Genomic DNA, 19,859 nt, shown 5'->3' with positions numbered 1-19,859 from the left:
GTACAGATACAGAAAGGTATACAGTGATCCATATATATATATATATATTTCTAAATCAGAATAAATGATTTCTCAACAGTTGGTTTCTGAATACTTCAAGTTTTTAAAATTTTTCTAGTCATACCATTGGTGATAACTCCAAAAATATACAACTTATTTAATTCATAACGTCATGGGAAGACAGTTGGCTTGATTATGCCAAATATACCAATTTCTATCCTCTTTTTCCCTACAAGGGGCTTTTAGGGAGGGGTAGAAGTATTTCTTAAATGAGAGTGAAATCCTTATGTGAAAGATCGAAACTTACAGTAAGTTGGTGATTGAAACTTACACATTCTTCTTTCTAATACTGTTCTAAAATGACAAAGCATGCCTTATTTTTTCAGTGATAAAATTTAATACTAAGAGTGTATGTTATTATGAGGATAAAACATTGGACTTTTAGACCCAGGTCTGTTTCTATGTAAATGACTTTAAACATGCTGGTAATTACCCTTATCTGAAAAAAAATGAGTATGACTTTTTTTTCCCAATGAACATGTATTACTCTCAGCATCAGAAATTGGATGATAAATGCTATTTTTTCCAAATGAGGCTAATAGCTATTCCATTATGAGTAAGTTCCTTGAGGATTTGTATCCGTTATCACCTGGAGAGCAGTGCTTTATAATGGAGAGACTCTCGAGAAAATGTATTGAAAGTTTTGGGCTCTCTAGAAGATTTTTGTAATACATTTTAGATCTGTGCTCTGAAATAAGTGGTTTTTGCTTTGTCTTCATATTATTTTACATTGTTGTTAACAGAAGTTAAACTCTACTTGTATTGAGAAATACAAGTAGATATACTGAGATATAGTTTTTGGATATTGTAAACATTATACTGAGGTATAAAGTTCTTTCTCCTTTTTTTGGACTGTAAGTATTTTTTAATTTTTGGTACTACATTTATATTTGAAGATGAAACTTATCTTACATATTTTTCTATTGTATGAGCAAATTCTCAGTTCCAATATTCTCTGATATATTGATGCTTTTGTTTCAACCAAAGGCCACCATTGTGACCATTTTTTGTTAGTATCGAAGAGCACAAAAATAAATATCATTGTTCTGTTTCCTCCTAATTTTGGTTATTACTCTTATCCATATTGTCTTTGAGTTACTTGTTAATTTGTGAATGATTTTATAATTCTTCTGTTTTTTTCTACTCTATGACAAAAAATATTGCACACATGCTTTAATAGCTGTTCGATTTGACTTCACCCTCATGCATTATACTAGAATGTATTGTTACCTAATTTAGTAATAATTTTATAATAGCAGCTTAACATCTCTTATAATTTTAATTGTTATCAAGAAAAATGACATCATTTAATTTGACTCAAAATTCAGAAGGATGGATGAATGACAAATTAATAATTCACCACCTTTGCATAAGACTGAAGCATAGAATATTAGAAGGATTGATGGCAGAAAAGGTTAACAAATTTTAGCAGCTTTCATTAGCTTTACATCGTCATATGTTTGTGGTGCTGACTGCAATAGCTTTGTAGGAGATCTCAGTCTAGGGAACTAATTACTTGTGCCGATTGCCGCACTGATGAATAGACCGTCATTGTATCATTCCCCTGAAGACGAGGAGCAGCCTGTGATTCACGACTGCATCCTGGCTGATATTTGATAATAATTTTAACAGATAAATGTAGGTAGGCAGAATGATGAAGTGCCTATCCAAGCTCCATGACTATCAAAGCCATACACGTAGCCATCTGTGTACCGTCTTTTCGCCTTTCACCTAAGGAGAATTTTATTTTATTAATTGAGTTCAAACAACTGTTGTCTTTTGCTTCTATGTGTACTCTGTAGGAGCTTCTTACTTATTTTAAATGGTATTGTAATAGTTTTCATTGAAAATGTACATGGCAAAATGAGAAAGAAGAATAAAAGAGCTTTTTAATTTTTCTTTTTGAGGGCTGCAATTCTTATACTTTTTTTGTATTCCATTTTGGTTACATTGTATCTCCTCCTCTTTATGCATGATAAAAATCAACAAAGAAATTTTTGATGTTCTCATTGTGTGCCCAGCTTTCTCAGAAAAGACCATTGGATTTCTATTATATTTTAAAATATATCTTCTTTAAATAATGTACAGTTAGTTGTCTATGCTTTTATTAACCTGAGATAATTTTTAATCAGTAAAGTACTTATTTACAAATTATTTTGAATTTTTAAAGGTAGCGTCTCTAACGCATCAAAATAAGAGTGACTTTTAAGTGGGTATTTTGGGACTGTCAATTGGTCAAGACTAATATGTCAAAGCTGACAGGTACAATTTTATTAGCTCATGAAATACAAGTGCGATTTTATTTTTTATTAGTCTTTCCTTACAGAAGTTTTGATTATGAATTTTTAAATTTAATTAATAAAGCTTACAAGTTGCTATGCTGTGTATCTTTAGTGAATAAATGTATTCTGCAGATTTTTTTTACTGTAACTGAAAAAACTTCATATTAGTGTTTTCCTTATAAAATATTTTCCAGCATGCTAGATTATGATTAGTTAATTTATATATTGCCATATAAAAGATCTACATAATTGGGGTAAATATAGTAGAACCCTTTAAAAAATGCATTTCCAAAAGTATTCTTTTGATATAGCAATTATTGCACATCATATAGCATGTAGTTTTTAATTAAATATAAAAACAGACTACATAAAACAGAAATCCAGTCTGATTTGCTTGAAAATAGATTGCTATTTCACTCTATAGGAATGGTTTATTTAAAAACAGTAAATGGAAAAGAAATGCATTTTCTTGTGTTGTTCTAAGCCTCAGGGGCTAAATGTAATGAATATTTTAAGAGATTATTTTAATTAAATTCCTGCACATCTAAACAGAGTAATATTTTATTATCACATACATAACCATGTAACTGAGATATTCATTAAAGTTAACACTTTCTGGACCAAGAATTCCTGGTATGATTTACTGACCTTGTGCAAAAAGGCACAAATTAGGAAGAAAAATGAAGGGGGACAGACTTTGATTAATATAGGTAATGCTATACCATATTTATAATAGCCTTTTCCCTATTCTGGTTTATAAATGCAGCCACAGAGAAAGGTGCCCTGCTGAGGCTGAAATGAGGCTGAAATCAGAGCACATGCCACTAGAGTGTGGGGAAACTGATCACACTGTCAGCAATTCATTTTAAAATGATGTATTTAGTGCTCATTTCACCTTCCAAGAAAAAGGAAAAGGAGTTCCTTAGACTGGAAGGTGATATTGTTATTTTCAAGGACATACCTAAGTTAAAGATTGCAGAAAAGGGGAGTGTGAGGTGGAGGGAGAATTAAGAGGAAGGGGAGGGGGAAAAAAAGGCAGAGCAAACAAGGAGAGCTTTATGCAGAAATTCAGTGCTACCACGCTGTTTGATAATTGCTAACATATGTGGCTTCTCTGTTTCATTGTAGTCGTCCTCGTGAGTTCTGGCGCCTTGACTACTGGGAAGATGACTTGCGGCGCCGGCGACGATTTGTGCGTAACCCTCTAGGATCGACACATCCTGAAGCGACACTAAAAACAGCCGTGGAACATGGTCAGTGTATAAACCACTCCTTGCCAATAGCAGCAGGTACAGTACTTGGTAATGAAGAGCATAACTTCATTATTACAAGGCACTGTAAAATGGTCCATACCACATTTCAGTTACTCACCCCAGAAAGAGAAGTTAAATTTTTTATAGTTAGTGTAGGGTCCTATTAAATTATGGTGTCAAGTGTGTTTATTTATTATGTTACACATGCAAAACTTACTTAACATAGACCCTTTGTTTCAGAGTAGGAGGATAAAATATTTCTCTTTTTAAGTGACACATTCAGCTTTGAGTAAATTAATCCAGGACGCCTGCCTTAAATCCATGAATATCAGAAAGACAGCATTTACAAACCAAATAGGTTTCTAGGTTCTGTTGTGTGTATATGGTTTTCCCTCAACTGTGGTATTTTAGCATGAGATTATGAAGTGGGAGAGATAGTAATAAATGTCCAAGTGCCTAGATACTTTCTGAGCCTTGATTTGTAGATGGTTGTGATAGATGGCTCCTGGAAAAAAGAGAATAGACATTATTTTCATATGTTACTGTTCTGCATCATCCTGTTATCAGAGCTTAACAAAACATTTTTCCCTTTTTTGATATAATGCATATCACTATGATTTGGATTAGACAGATGCCTGATGAGCAAATTGGAGAAAACTGAAAAAGTCCTTTGGATTTAATAATACACTCTCTTTGATTATAGGGTTTCACTTAATATTTTATAACTTTTGAAAGCCAATTAAGATACACTGATTAAGAGGGGGGGAAGCTCCTCTCTACATTAAATTAATTTTGATTTTATAAAATAGAAATTGGTTATTTTTTAATAAGATAAATAGTTTTAATTCCCTTTTTTCAAGGTATTGGTTTAACATGCAGCAGTTTATGGTTAAATGATAGTATGTAGTATACAGAATAAATTTAAAATTACATTCAATAAGGATATTAAGAATTAAATTAAAAGTCTGTGATCTTAGGTTTAGCCTCAGTCAGGCAGCTTAACCTCTTGCACTCAGCCTTAAAGAGCCATTTCTGGAAGAAAATGTCCACAATATGTCATCAGATATAACACCAAATGTGACATCAGTCCTTTAAAATAAATGATCATACAGAGAATAGTCAATAACAAAGTGATCTAAAAGCAATAATGGTCTGAGGGCCCTACATCTTCAACTACAGGAGGTGGGGAAGGAGAAATAAGATGTAGAATTAATTAGGCCACTTTCGCTTTTAGGGTTCATGTGCTTCTTATGTGGTGCTATAGATTTCTGAGTTATATTTATTTTCTCCTTTTCTTTCCTTTTTTTTTTTTTCTTTTGGCTATTGACTCTTACATTGAAAAAAATCAGCTTAATTTTGCAGTTTTATACTTTTCAGTCAAACAGATGTTACCATGTGCACTTAAAATTTAATAAGTATATTTCTGTCTTCTTAACTGTCATTTAACATTGAGTTGTGAAGCCTGAAGTCTATCAGTGACAATAAATATGTTTTCATGAAAATTTTTCCTTTTATACCTAAGAAGAGACTTGTTTTTAAAAATTATACATAGGCAATCTGTTAATCCTTAATTTTGAAAGAAATACCGGTAACTGAATTTAAAATTTGTGGCATAGATTTAATACAGACCTTATTAAAATCTATCTCTATCAAAAATAGTACATGTAGCCATTTACGGGAATGGCAGAAGTTTTCATAATAAATTTGGATTTTACTGTTTTTGAACTTTACCTTTTAAAATAATATTTCAACTTTTTTTAATGCTTAAGAAGCTGGCTAAAAAATATTTATTAGCAATGTTTACTGTTGTTTAAGACTTTTTAAAATCCTGTATGGAAGCAGATTTCACTCAAATTACTCTAAATAGTAACCGAAAGGTTAATATAATATTAATTTATTAAATTGAGAAAAGTAAAATAAAGCATTTTATCTAATTCCATCTTGACATATTCTACATGAATCTTAAAATGATTAATATTTAAAATGTTCTGAAAGATTAAAAACAAATATTTAATCTGAAATGAATTTTTTTTAAAACTAAATGTGTAGGAGATGCTTCAGTGGTCTGCCAATTAAGGAGATATGTCATATTTAATATAACATTTTTTGATAAGAGATACAAGTTTTTTGTCATACTTTGTATATATTTTTTAAGTAACGAATATTAGAGAATTAAAACTCAGCATATAGATTGTACAATGGTAGTGTTTAATGTCAGCCTGATTTACGCTAGTTCAGTATATAAGCCAAGAACTTAATTTGTTAGTGTTTTATTGAAGTATCTTACAGTTGATGTTCAGTTTTAATTTTGTGTTAATTATGAAATTCTTGTTCTTTAGCCTTAATAACAGTAAGGAAGGGGGCGCCTGGGTGGTACAGCGGTTAAGCGTCTGCCTTCAGCTCAGGGCGTGATCCCGGCGTTATGGGATCGAGCCCCACATCAGGCTCCTCTGCTATGAGCCTGCTTCTTCCTCTCCCACTCCCTCTGCTTGTGTTCCCTCTCTCGCCGGCTGTCTCTATCTCTGTCAAATAAATAAATAAAATCTTTAAAAAAAAAAAATAAATAAAAAAAATAAAAAAAAAAAAATAACAGTAAGGAAGCTAATGAAAATAAGCATTCAAAATCAAGTTAGCAAAACAAAGCAGTTAATGTGATCAAGAAGCAATTAAAATTACAGAATTTAGCATGAATAAATACTATGCTTCAATGTTGAATTTGAATATTTAAAATAGATATTACTGAGGGTAGTATGTCAGTTTTATACTGTTTAAGGATTTCTCACTTTTATTTATAGTTGATTTAACTAAGGAGATAGGACATCATTTAATGCAGAATCTTAAAACATCATGAACTATATTATTGTTATCAAAGGGAAGCATCTAAATAGAAATGCTGTTGGAGATTAGTTATGTATTTTAGTAGTAAGAGCCATCTTTTTTATAGATTGATTTGATTTGAAGGAAAGCCTCTGGTGTAAAGGTGGCAGAGTAAATACCTGAAGAGTGATGTTCTCTGTTCGGGCGATCAATACTAGCCCCATGACTCTACTTCTGGCTACCTTCTAGTTAAAAACAAATTTTTTAATTCTGACAATTTAATTGCCCTTCCCAAGTTCACATTAACTTGCTTGGGGAAAAGGGCCTTAGGTAATTTTTCAAAGAGAGACCCTCCAAAGTGGTTATTTATAAAAGTCATTTTGTAATGGGAGATTTCTTTAACTTTGCAGAAACTGAGTCATATTTTTAAATTAAAATTAATACTTCCTCTTATTATCAAATATTCTTTATGGAAATTAGCAGCAAGCAAAGGTGGGTATTTGATTCTTGAGGGCATTTTCTTGCATTTTATGGTTTCAAATTTATTAGAAATTAGTTGTAATGATTTGTAACATTCTCCTAATGCATAGGGCCCAGTTTGTCAGTTATTTATTATCAGAGCATTTTAGATCTGGAAAGAACCAAAGGCTAAAGTCTATTCTAGCTTTATTCTTTATAAATAAGGAAACTGAGGAAACAAAAAGCCATATAATTCTTGGTATATACAGAACTAAAGCCCCAGGTTAACTGACAACTAATCAGATTTTCTATTGTAGTGCTATACTGTCTTCTAAAGTTCATTGTTAAATGTAATGGGAACTTTACATTTAAATTAAAGCCATGTAAAAAATGTTTTAAATGGTGGGAAGATTGGTTTTAATTCAAATAATAAAACAGTTTAGCAGTAGAATCCTAGTGAATTCAAGACATTTTCATTTTGTAGAGAATGTGCATGCTAATGGAAATATATGAGAAGAATTTAACATAGTTTAAGAAGTATTCTGTAATTGTGTGGAGTGATACAAGTAACTCATCTGGTTTTCTTGGGATGACAGATTATATAAAGATCCTTAATCATGCCATTCTCTCATAACTTCAGTAATGCCAGATACTGTTGCTTCCTTTTTAGGATCAACATTTATTCGGTTCTGTAACTAAAACTCATTAGGAGATGAACTTGGCTTTTTCTCTTAATCTCCCAATCATCTTTTGTAGTTTCACTAATATTTGTAGAGTAAATTGTCTTGACTTGGAACCCTTCAGAATTGCATGAAGTTTGGGACAATAGTTATGTATAAGATATTCTTTAAGTGTCTTGTTCAGAATAAGCAGTTATGGTTATAGGTATTTCACATCACATTAAATGGATACCCATATTCATTTTGCTTACATTTGAGGTCATTTTGTTATTCCAGTAGTAATTTTTTTAAGTGGTCAATTCTTAATGTATAAACTTCTTTTACTGTAATATGGACTATTGTTGATTCCATTTCACTGGCATAGTGGACTATTAACAGGGAGTTTATATGTCATAGGCGGAACCACTTTCTGTGTTCTTTTTCTGTTTTAATTTTACTTAGCTAGCTTGTGTTGCATAGATAATCAACTCATGCCTAGAGCTAGCTCTAAAGAACTTGAACTTTACATTTTGAGGACCAGCTTTTCTGTGAGCCCTCTCATTGCTCTTAGCTTCAGTTATTCAAAAGTCATGTTTCAAAGAAAGCATTTTTGACAGATTTCTCCAGTTTTATGTAACAATTACAGTTTAGTCATCAAGTTAGGGTAACTATTAAAACAGAATAAAATGTGAGACTATATTCATATTCACTATTGTTAAGAGTGATATGAAAAATTTAAATAGTTATCATGTTTGGTAATAATTTTATTAGCCAGCAAAGATGTGAATCAGGCTTTGAAATGGAACCAGAAGTGTGTTCTGACGTCATCCAATTAAACTTTTATACTAGTGTAGAATATACTCACAAAAAATATCAAAACAGTTGATACTTGTTTTAATGATTGATTGAGTTGAAGGCAAACAGAAGTTAAAAATATACTTTCCCCAGCACATATAAACATAATTATCTTTTATTTTATGCTTGGGATAGTTTTGTTCTAATTTTGAAACAAAAAAAAAGTTCTTAAGCAGAGAGCTATTAGACCACTGAGAATTGAACACCAGCGCATGTGGTGTGTGTTAGAGTACTGTTGGTAATTTTACTGCTGCTAACTTAAAATCCTCAAGGGGGAGTTAATTACAGGAAAACCATTCTAAATATCAGTAAGCTGCATATTTTCCATGACAAGAGGTTTTTCAGTTGAGGTTGAACAATTCCAGAATCTGAGCTTGTAAAAATAAGTAAATAAATAAATTAAAGTGGGTGTTTGAATGCATACAGTAGGCTTATAGTACTTCAAAAATTTTTTCATAAAATTCTATTCAATTCAGAAGTTAATTGTGTTTTAATATGTGTCGGCATGATGAGAACATATTAAAATTTTTTAAGTTCCAGTTGGATGGGATAACAAATTATATTTTGTGGTCATTTAAAACGAATGAATTTATTTATTGAGCTATTTTAAAGCCCTGCATATTGCTACCTGGCTACTCTCATTTTTTGTAAATGTTTACAGATTAGGGTTTTTTTTTTTCCTTTCTTTCCTCCCTGCCCCCCCACCCCCCACCCTATGTAAGTAAGCTTGGTGTAGTGTACTTCAGGGCACGTATGGTAATAATCAGAGATAGTAATGAGCAAGGTATTGAATTTGGTTCTTTCTGATATGTTTGTCATATGCTCATCAAATTTAGGTTTGGAAATGAATATTTTTGTATTCTTAACTTGTTTATTATAATTTTGACTTAACCTTTTTTAAATGCACTATAAGAAACAGAAGAATTATTAAACTAATTTATAAACTATATATATATTGATATTTGTATAGTGGTTAAGATACTGGTACCATAATGCTTGGATTTTAATTCTGACTCTACTTCTCACTAGCTGTGTTGCCTTGGGCAAGTTATGTAGCCTCTCTGAGCCTATTTACCCATCTAAAAAGGAGAAATTAGAGGGCTTAAGAGAATTAAATGAGTTAAAAGTAAAATAAGTAAATAAGTTAAATAAGTAAAGTGTTTTGAACACTCCCTGCACATGGTGTTATTTAATATTAGCATTATTATTATTTCTGCTTTGAAGAAGGAACTGTACATCTAGAAAAAGAGAATGTAACATTGATTTTGTTCTAAAATCTGATTGCAATTGTTAATTTACTATGATTTGCTTAGTACAGAAGATGGTGGTTTCTCTTTGTATATCTCAGTGACCAATATATTTTTAGTAATACTGATAGTAAATTGGAAAAGATCTTGTTTAGGCTCAGGCCAGTGTTTATGATTTCAGAGTAAGAAAATATAAATATTTGAAATATAAACAGTGATATAACAACTTAATGCTGTTTCCCTAAAAATTAGATATTTTTTGGTATATTTCCTTGTGGCTTAAAAAATAAAGGCATTTTAATTAGATATTTTAAATTTTTCAAAATATTTATTAAGACCTTCATATGTGTGCGACGTACTATGCTTATTATTTGTGGGTATGTAGGAAAATAAAATTTGATTTACCCATAGAGGGTATTCAAAGCTAAATATAGAGAGCTTCTTCCCATGAGTTCCTTACTTAATATAAAGCAACTATTTTCTTTTAAAGTAATGCCATTAATATTGTACACAGATGATATACATTGTGAACTCACAATAAATAAGATAAAAATAGACTTTTACCTTTATTATTATCCATAACCATACCTATTAAAATCAGAGTCTTTGATTTGTCAAAATGTTTAGTAACATACATGTAGTTTAACTATTTAGAAAAAATTACATAGATAAACATTAGTCACGTTACTGCAAACATCCTTTCTGGGTTTGGGGCCTTAATCCCTAGGCAGAATCTGCCACGGAGCAAAAAGCCTCGCTAGCCATCTGATTTCCATATCAATGGCTGCTGCCTGGGTGGATCAGGTGTGCTGCCTCCTGGATTTCCCTAGCTGGAAACCTGGGAATATCAGTAGTGTAGCAAAGTCTAAACTTTCCCTTACAAGACAGTGTGAGTTTTTAAAAATCACAGCCCAGAATTTAGTATCTGCTTTTATGTATTTCTGAAGGAGAAAGCTGCTCAAAGCAGTGGGAGTTACTCTAGGGAGGGATATGGGGTTTCGAAGTCAGAATTTTGAGTGTCAGTGTTTTCTCCTTTCAGCTGCACCTCTCTTCCCCTTTCTGGTTCAGTTGTGGGCTGTAGGTGCTCCACAGAGCTGCTTCGTTCCCTAGATTCGGTGTACCCTTTTCCTCTTTGCTCTCCTTCCTGGCTGCCTTGTCACAGTGGCTGAGAATCTGGTGCTGCTGCTCTCCACGCTGCTCCAGTTCAGGCCCTGTAAGACTCTTTGCCCAGATGCCTCTCCTCCCGGGCTTTCTGTTATGTTTGCCCCCTGGGGTGTCTTAGCCTTTTAGTTTAAACACACGGAGGAGGTAGCGTTTGAGCCTCCACTTAGTTTCCACAGTGTCTTACTCTTGGATATTTACATAAAGGCTGAAGTTGGGGTCCGGGTGGGGTGAAATGTGGGCAAGGGCAATATGAAGGCAAGAGGGAGGACTGGAGTAAGGAAGAGAATGCAGCTTCTGAGAGCTGCTGTAGCTTTCTTGATGTCAGCTTTGGCTTCGGGATTGGGCTTGCATCCTCATTGGCTGCGAATCTCTCTTAGCTCTGACCCTTCTTACGTCTGGATTCTCCTCTACAACCACTCCCGACCATTTCATAATGTTTTGTCAGTATAATCATTATTTGCAGGAATGATCAGCCTTTCTTATTTTTCAGTATCAGGTAGGTATTGTTTCCAAAACTGGGTTCTGATTTTTTCTGCTAATTTCCCAAAAATGTGCTGCCTTTGAACCCTCTCTTGCTCTAACTGTAAGTAAATAAATGGTTCGGTGAGCAGTGCAAGGGTCAGATTTAATGGGATTATGGTGCTTGTTCAAGGTAACATTAGACTAGGCTTGGAGAATCATGTTCGTCAGAGGGAACATGTGTGCCATCCCAGTCACTTTCCCACCGTGGATGACTCTCTGTAAAAATGATTGACCATCTTTGGCCACCTATCCTTACCTCACTTCCCTGCCCCTCTGCCAAAGTACTCTTCCCCAGAGCTGATGGACAGCTTTGTTTCCTTTTCATTTCAGCTGCAGATGAAGATATCCTCGCTAAAGGAAAACAGTCCATCAAGAGTCAGGCTTTAGGAAATCAGAACTCAGAAAACGAGATCCTCCTGGAAGGCGACGATGATACTCTGTCATCCGTGGATGAGAAAGATTTAGAGAATCTCGCTGGTAAATTTCAGTGGTTGTGCGGATATTTCAGCTAGCTCCGGGCCAATAAGCATCTAATTACTTACTTTTTCATCTGTGACGGCTAGGACTACCGAGTTTACACCCATAATTACTTTAAATAAAGATTGTTTTTGTTCTTCCAAACATTTTCCCCCTGATCTTCAACACGGTTTCCCCCTTTTTTTCCCATTCTTTTCAGTTTCTTTACCCTTCTCATCTTTTTCGTTTATGGATAATTTTCACTGTAAAAGAAAAAAGTTTAAAAGCAGCAACAACAAAATTCCTTCACCCGTGGGAGTTACCTAATCTCTATAAAATGAGAGCTATAAGTAAAATTTTGCCAATTGTTTTGTGAATAAAGCTTGGAGGCAGATGAGCTATTTGCTTTGATATACAGGTCTTAGTGAGCATGCTGCATATACATTTAACTCTCTCAAAAAATCCATTCCAAGAATGGTATGGCTTTTCACAGGATCCACATATTTTACCTGATGTAGGAATTTTGATTTGCACTCTGCAGATTTTCAGTTTTACTTCCCTTATGGGAAAAATTCTCTTGTTTAGCCTGAAATTTTAGTCATTCATTAAATGGCTTTTTTTTCTTTAATGCCTGTGGCTCTCTCCCTCCAGGAGGGAAGTCTGAAAGATTCTACAATTTCCGTAGGTGGAAATTATACAGTCTTCTTTTTTGATAATTTTAATTTAAGAGAAAAGGCATCAGGAATTTTCCATTTAGTGATAGGTCTGCAACCTGTGCTACCATGCGGTGATTTATAATGAAAAGCAAAAATAGATGATGGTGTCTTCTCTGATGACCATAAACCTCTCTAGAAAGTAAAATAAAATTAATTAGAGCACATTGTTAAGGGATTTGGGCTGAGCGTAGAGAGTAGGTGGACAGTGGTATTCTCTAGCCTTTTCGTTCACATCTATTTACCCATTTCCTCCTCCTTTATTTTGCTTCTGTTCTTGCTACTAGTAATACATTCATACAGTAATAGAGGTGAAAGGGGAGTTTAATTATATAATCTTGACAATGGCAATAGGATTAAGAAGTAATCCACACTAATAAAGTGGTGTGGGTTAGAAATGAAGTGGAAATTGTCAGGGGTCTTCTGTAGGACCTAGGCTGCCCTAGCTCCTGCAGCTGTCTGCTTACCCTGTAATTGAATGTCTAAGAGTGATTGAAAAAATGTTATTTCTTCTCAGGATTACATGCTAATGTACAGAGGGCAAAGGAGACAGCAAAAGAACACATAGCTGCTTATTTCATCCATTTATAGGGATGAGCTTTGGGAAATCATGGCTGTTCTGCAGCTATCTGCTGCCCATCTGCAAACACAATGTATTTGTACATTGGGAATAGAGGGCAAAACCTGCTCTGATCTCCGCAGAGCATCCCTTCTATTGTCCTACTGGCACACATTAAGATTGATGTGAGATTAAGGACCAGCACCTTCTAACAATCAATGGAAATGTCGATTCATCTGAATTTTGAAACACTTATTCACCCATTGATTACCTGAATAGGTGTACCATGTTTATAGGCACTATATTAATTCAGAACTATAAGTGCCAATCTTCTTTTTCTGTTTTCTTCACCTATAGGATTTGTATAATGAGGAATTGACGGGATTTCAAATTCTTACTCTTTCTCTCTCTGCCTAAATATATATATGTATGTAATATAATTATTATTTTTAGTCCTTTATTTTAGGTTTAGCTCTAATATACTTTATGCTCTTCTATCTGTAGTGAATCTATTGTTTTCAGTAGCAGGCTGATTTGTCTCTTTGATAAGCCCTGTGGAGATTTGATTATTCCAATAAAAATTCATTCACTTGGAAACCCACCCTCCAGCTGTTTACTCCCAGAGTCCCTGAACTACACTAATATTAGATTTGGAAGCATTGAACAATATTTAACAGTGGAAAAGCAGGCTTAGAAAAGAAGTATTTTTACCAATCTTTCTTGGGTAAAGTTGTTATAGAAGAGGTTTTGTGTCAACCTGGCACAAAATCTTTATCAGAGAATATGGTGTAACGTTTCTCACTTCACTAATAAGGTAGTGATCTTTGTTGTAATCATGCTTCAGCCAAACTAAGCTAACCTCTGGCCTTGGAAGCCTATTGAGTCTTCCTTGCTTCTGGTTGTTGTTCCATGTTGTTGGATAGCCTGAGGCTTGTTTTCTAAATGGAATGTGGAAGGACTTATTTAGGCAGAGCCACCTTCTTACCAGGAGATTAGACCAAAGCTTTGCAGACTCCCTGTAAAATAATTGCCTCCTAGTTTCCTATTATCACTAACTGCTTACTATAAACTTCTTAGTATGAGAATCCTAGTAACTTTGCATTTTCAGAGGAAGATTTGGGGTCGACAGAATTTTTAAGTGTAGACAATTTGGCAGACAATTTGGTGCTAGAGGTGAGAATTTAAAAATAAAATTTCTGGTTGAATCTATTAGATTTTTGGAAAAATGTCGTTCCAACTTGTGTGGCTCGTCTTTTGCTTTTGGCAGGTCCTGTCAGCCTGAGCACACCGGCTCAGCTTGTGGCCCCCTCTGCTGTAGTAAAGGGCACTCTTTCTGTCACCTCCTCCGAACTCTATTTTGAGGTGGATGAAGAGGACTCTAACTTCAAGAAAATCGACCCCAAGGTGAGAAGATAAGGAGTGGGTTTCACTTTTAAGCATTTTTTTCTTATGATGGGATGGTGGGCTGCTGTTGGGTAGGATTGGCATTGGTAAACTCTGACAGATTTAGTTTGTATTTCTTGCTGAATTGCTTCTGCCTATATGCAAGGCAACTATCTCCTTTAGCTTATGATTCCCTTACCAGCTAGTTAGATTATTGAAGTTCATTTAGATTCAAAAACAATTTCCACTTAATTGAGTTTATCATTAGCTCATTCCGGGGTTGGGGGAGAACCGTAGGGAATATCGTTCGGAAAAAAATTTTGCCGCAAAGGGTCCAGGGTGAATTAAGCTACAAAATTCAGGGAGGTTGAGAGTGGAATTATTTTGTTTAGCCTTTATATTTTCTGGATATAATACCAATATATCACTCTCCTTGCTTTGTCCTCATGACTTACTACTCTGTTGTGCACGCAAGCATGTCTTGTGTGTGTGAGATACCTCTGTTTCCCATTACCTACAGTCGATTTTACAAGGCACTGCATAATTTCCTATTCTTAAATGAAAATGTAATTTCCCCTTTAAAATACATTTCTGATTACTTTTCAGACCTTGGCAACTTTATTTTACTAAGAAACATTTGTGGCACAGCCATAAAGCCAAAGCTAGGTTATTTCATGAAAGTGAATGGCAGAATTTGTTCTGATAGGAAACAGTCTCTTTTAAAATGAGCAAAATAAGCAACCTGTAGAAGAGAAATGGCTTAAAAGATGGAATTATTTATTTTATAGTCTGATAGCTTGTGTGACCACACATATTTTGAATTTATTGGTAGGAAGTTCTTTGGTATTATAATCATGTGAATTATTAAATTTTAGTGATTTTGAAGTATTACAAAGTAATTACTGATGAAAATGTTATAATTTTATTTAAAACTTTACAAACAAATCATCTCTTGTCTTACATGTGTTTCTAGCATTTTGTTTCAGAATTGCTGCCTTTATAAGATAAGATTTGGTAGACTGTATGAAAGGAAGGCTATGTTGGAAGTGATTGTTTTGAACTTGATAATTCAGCTAATTCAATGTAGAGAAAACTTTGAGAAATTACATCAACTAGAAAAATCTCGTACTTTGTTACATGGCTCTGCTATCTGAAATTGTATTTTAGTTTCTTTAGGAAATGAAGGTAACCAAAATTACTTAAATTCTCTAACTTATGGTACTTTGTATGTTCGAGAGGCTGAAGTCTAATTCAGAATATTCTATTATGCTTTTGGACATATGTGGCAAAGAATCTAAAATGTGATGTAATTTAAAGGTGTCTAATGTAATTGTTCTCAAGATTAGGATCTCTGCCAATCTTTGCCGTGAGGCTCTTTAAAGTTATTTACTCCTTTTGAGAGAAGTTATAACTTTTATTTCTGATTTTATTCTGTGCAACATCATTAAATTAATTTTTCCCCTATTGCTTGTGCAATACAGAGATCTTTTAGCCTAATCGCAGCATTTGTCTTGTACCCCTGCAACCTGCCTAATGTTACAGAAATCAAAGTTTTGCTAATTTATATTCTTAAAATTTTTCAGCCAGTTATTGGAAGAAATTTTTATTTGGTGTGGATGTTGGTGCTTTTAGGTGTTTTGTAAATGAGGACACTTGTGTTGTGGCAGTGCTTTTCTTTTTTTGTTGGTGATACCTGCGTTAAATAAGGTAGGGAAAAAATACTGAATTTGGGGAATTTTTGTTCTTATCAGGACTTAAAAACTTCCTCCTGGGATAGTTGGAGGGAAATAATGTCTAATGCTGTAAATACTTGTGTGCATAAGAAAAAAAAAAAAAAAGGTCATTTTAAGATGTCATTTTTATCTTTTAAACTAAACACTGTGCCCTTAAATCATTTCTTTGTAAATGTGAGCACCTACTACTTGCTTTGAAAATGTTCCGAAAAAAATCAGAACATTTTCCCTGGAGAATAGTTCATTTTTATTATTAAAAAAATCAGTATTTTTGTCTGAACCACTTAGTATTACAGTGAGTTTGTTTTACATCTACGGGAAGAGATCAGAAAAAGATACAGTGTAGGTTGAAAGAGTAGAGATTATTTCAGAACTGATAAGATCAAAGTTTATATTTCTAAAACAAAACTATTTTTACTAGGGAATTTTTACCAGGGAATCCGAGAACTTAAGCCTCTTTTGTCAAGTGAACTAGGCATCAGAGCTCTGAGTACCTTCCTTGTTTCTCATCCATCTATGCTGTCCTGCTGATCATCCCTCCATACAAACTTCTTCCTCAGATCTTTAAAATTCCTTTTTAGAACATTTTTGTCTACATCTCTCATTCATGGATTTTTCAATAAATCAAAAGCTGGACTAATGCAAAGAATAAATTTTAAATCTTAAAGGGTAATATCTGACATATTTTCTGTACCTGTGCCTCATTATTAGCATATCTAATGGAGTATATTGAAGACAACATAAGACAAACCAGTTCCTTTGGGATACTTTCAGTTTTACTAATTATTTTATTTTTAATTAGTTATTTCCTTGCATTAAAAACAAACCTTGGTTAATTTAGATGAAGTGTTAAAACTAGTAATTAGATTGTTAACCTTAGAAAAGCAGGAGTAATGTACTTTTCCTGTATGTAAATTCTTGAAACAGCAATTTTTCTTTGGTCATAAAAATGGTATTAGAACCTTTTTTGTTTCAATTGCCTATAAGCACCTTCTGAATAATTCTGGGAATTTGACAAATAATGGTCATAGTTATGGCATTTATAATTAAACCTTAAAAAATTGAGGTAGTTTCTGAATCTGGATTGTTTATATCACCATTTGCTGGGTAAAAAAGAGTATTGCTATAATTATTTTATTCTTTTTTGGTTAATATAATTGTCAAGTTTTTATTATTTAAAGCTCGAAGAGGACAAATAATTGAAAGGAAAGTATCAACTGATCATGTTAACTACTGAGAAAAGGTCCATGAATATTGCCTTTGTTTTTCAGACTCAGAGTGGATTTTTAAAAATTATGTTGTAAGAAAGCAAATCTCTTAATTTTTAATGTGAAATCATTTTTTTTTTCTATTTTAAACATTAGGACCAAAGTCTTTTCTTCCACACAAAAATCTGTTTTTTTCAAGTGTGAAGAAAGATGTTAGTTTAAACCTAAAAATTTACAGAACAAACATTATAGTTGGGTAAAATTAATATTTTCTCTTTTCCAAGGATTGGGGGAGGAGGGACTTATATGGTTAAATCTACAAAAAGAGCTGTATTTGTAAATTTTGCGGATTAGAGTTCCAGTGAAAGCTTCTTGCATTTAGTTCCTGAAGTTCACATCTTTACATTGTAAAATTATAAATTGTGATCTCACTTGCCTTCATTTAAGAACAACCCACAGTCAATTACAATGTAAAGTAATATTTTTATTACTGTTTTCAACAAGACTGCTTAGGGTGAGGGTAGAGGTGCAAGAAAGGGAGGGGCACAATCTGACATTGGCACTGAGATACATTTAACATCAGCAAAACTTTTTTTAAAAGAGAAATTTTACATATAATTAAATACTTTTTCTCACTTGGTGACAACATTCAGGCAACCCAAAACAAAATGAAATGAGAGGGAGAGGGAAAGGAAGAAGATGAGAGAGGGGAGAAAGGAGAAGGGGAGAGAAGGAAAAGAGGAGAAACTATTATACATTGATTTGAAAATGTACCTTGGGTTTCATTTTGTGGTGGCAAAGCCCGATTGCTTCTTTTGTGTGACTTTTTAAATTCACATTGTTTGGAAGAAAAACAATCACTTTTGTGCAAGAATGTGATTTTGTTTGTTTGGTTGGTTGGTTTGCTCTCTTTTTGTTTGCTTGGTAATTAACGAAGGTCTTGTGCCTGCTTCCTGTTTCTTTCAGGTGGCTTATGTAAAAGTTTGTGTCCGGAGTTTCTGTTGTTTGTAGCTGAGTTGTGGGTGTTGTCTGTAAGAGAGCATTCCCGTTTGTGTCGCTTTTCAAGCAGTCCCCAGCACCCTATAGTTTGTCCAGGCTTTTGGGATTGGTGAGAATTTCCCTGGCCAACCTCCAGGTCTGCTTGGCAGCGCTCTCCAGGGCCGAATGGGGCTTGCCCTGAAAAAGGTCGAGGTTGGGCAGAAAGTAGTGAGGGCAGCGGCGGCACTGCAGGCAGGAGATGAGCTGCAGCAGGATGCCGTTGAGCCGATCGCCTAGGCACGCCTCGTCCCAGTCCGTTTCCCGCGGGTGTTTCTCGCACTCGTACAGCAGCAGCGTCTTCATGTGGTAGTTATTGAGCGGCTGGCCTGGCAGCTCCAGGTGGCGGTCCCGCAGCGTCTTCAGCACCGAGAGACACTTGTTTCGGCAGCCGCCCATCAGCAGGCGGTTCTCAGCCTCCCCGAACTGTAGCACCCAGGCATCGCTCTCCGCAGAGCTCTGCTTGCCGGTCAGTGAGTAGCACTCCTTCGACAGCAAGTTGAACCCTTCGGCCTTGACCTCCGCCACCCGATTGGGGCCGGGCCAGGGGATATGGGGCATAGGCCACTGTGCCGCACTGCGAGGCCAGATACCGGTGCACTTGAACGCAGGAGTGATTTGCACCACATAGCGCTCCCTGATGCGCAACTTGACCTCGCTGGTGTCTGCGATCATCTTGACCACATCCCGATAGCTGCACTTGTCCACCGCCTGAGCCACCAGGGTCTGGAAGCGTGAGCGGATCTTGCGCGCTGAGAGGTAGCCGGACGCTGTGATGAACTCGACCCAGAGAGACATGCTCCGCTTCCGCCCATCACTCAGTTTGAGCACCGCGCAGCCGGGCAGGGAGCCGTCGTCCACGAAGTTGAAGACGCCCATCTGGTTTAGGTAGAGCACCACCTCGAATTCCGTGGGCGAGATGACCTCCAGCCCCTCGTAGCGGGCATCGATCTCGCTCAGGGAGCTGATGAAGCGAGGCTCCTGTACCTCCACTTCCTTTAGCACGTCCGAGACCACCTTACAGACCTCTCGGATGGTCTTGGCGATGGCCGCCTTGCGCGCTTGGCAGCGCTCAGTGTAGTATTTATTGAGCTGGTAAACCAGCTTGGCCTGAGCGGCGATCATGTTGGGGCACAGGTCCGGGCTATACACCGGCGTCTCGCAATACGTTGAGGGATCCAAGGCTCACGCAGTGGTGGTGGCCCTGCGGCTGGCGAAAGAGGCGTCGCGCTTCCCCTAAGCCCCACTTTCACTCTCGTTTTCCACCTGGACTGACCGGCTGATGAAACAGCCGGCTTTCTCTTTCTTTCCCCTCTTTAGAAACCTTTTTTCTTCTCCAGAAATAAGGAAAAAAAGGGTAATCTTTGAAGAGGAAAAGTACCTGCTGGGACTTTTTTGCTTGATGTGTAAAATAAAGATGTGCTTGTGAGAGAGGGGGGGGGAGAGGGGGTGAG

The 19,859-nt window shown here is 35.3% G+C and overlaps 2 protein-coding genes across 5 annotated transcripts in view; one reads left to right on the top strand and one right to left on the bottom strand.

Annotated features, from left to right (window-relative positions):
* Positions 1–19,859, top strand: part of LRBA (LPS responsive beige-like anchor protein) — a 791,030-nt gene that overhangs the window by 496,682 nt on the left and 274,489 nt on the right. For all 4 annotated transcript variants that reach the window (XM_087866503.1, XM_045798851.2, XM_045798849.2 and 1 more), the window contains 3 exons: positions 3,471–3,595; positions 11,649–11,795; positions 14,314–14,450. In XM_087866503.1, coding sequence (XP_087722629.1) covers positions 3,471–3,595; positions 11,649–11,795; positions 14,314–14,450 — 409 coding nt within the window. The remainder of the gene's footprint in view (positions 1–3,470; positions 3,596–11,648; positions 11,796–14,313; positions 14,451–19,859) is intronic.
* MAB21L2 (mab-21 like 2) lies at positions 17,890–19,530 on the bottom strand. Its single transcript, XM_045798853.2, has one exon. The coding sequence runs from the start codon at positions 19,528–19,530 to the stop codon at positions 18,451–18,453; it is 1,080 nt and encodes a 359-aa protein (XP_045654809.1). The 3' UTR covers positions 17,890–18,450.

This window comes from Ursus americanus, chromosome 13, assembly GCF_024610735.1.
Source record: "Ursus americanus isolate L20-20 chromosome 13, mUrsAme1.1.p, whole genome shotgun sequence".
NCBI classification, from domain to species: Eukaryota; Metazoa; Chordata; class Mammalia; order Carnivora; family Ursidae; genus Ursus; species Ursus americanus.
Note: the sequence above shows the minus strand (reverse complement) of the source record. Positions and strands in the feature narration are given on the sequence as shown.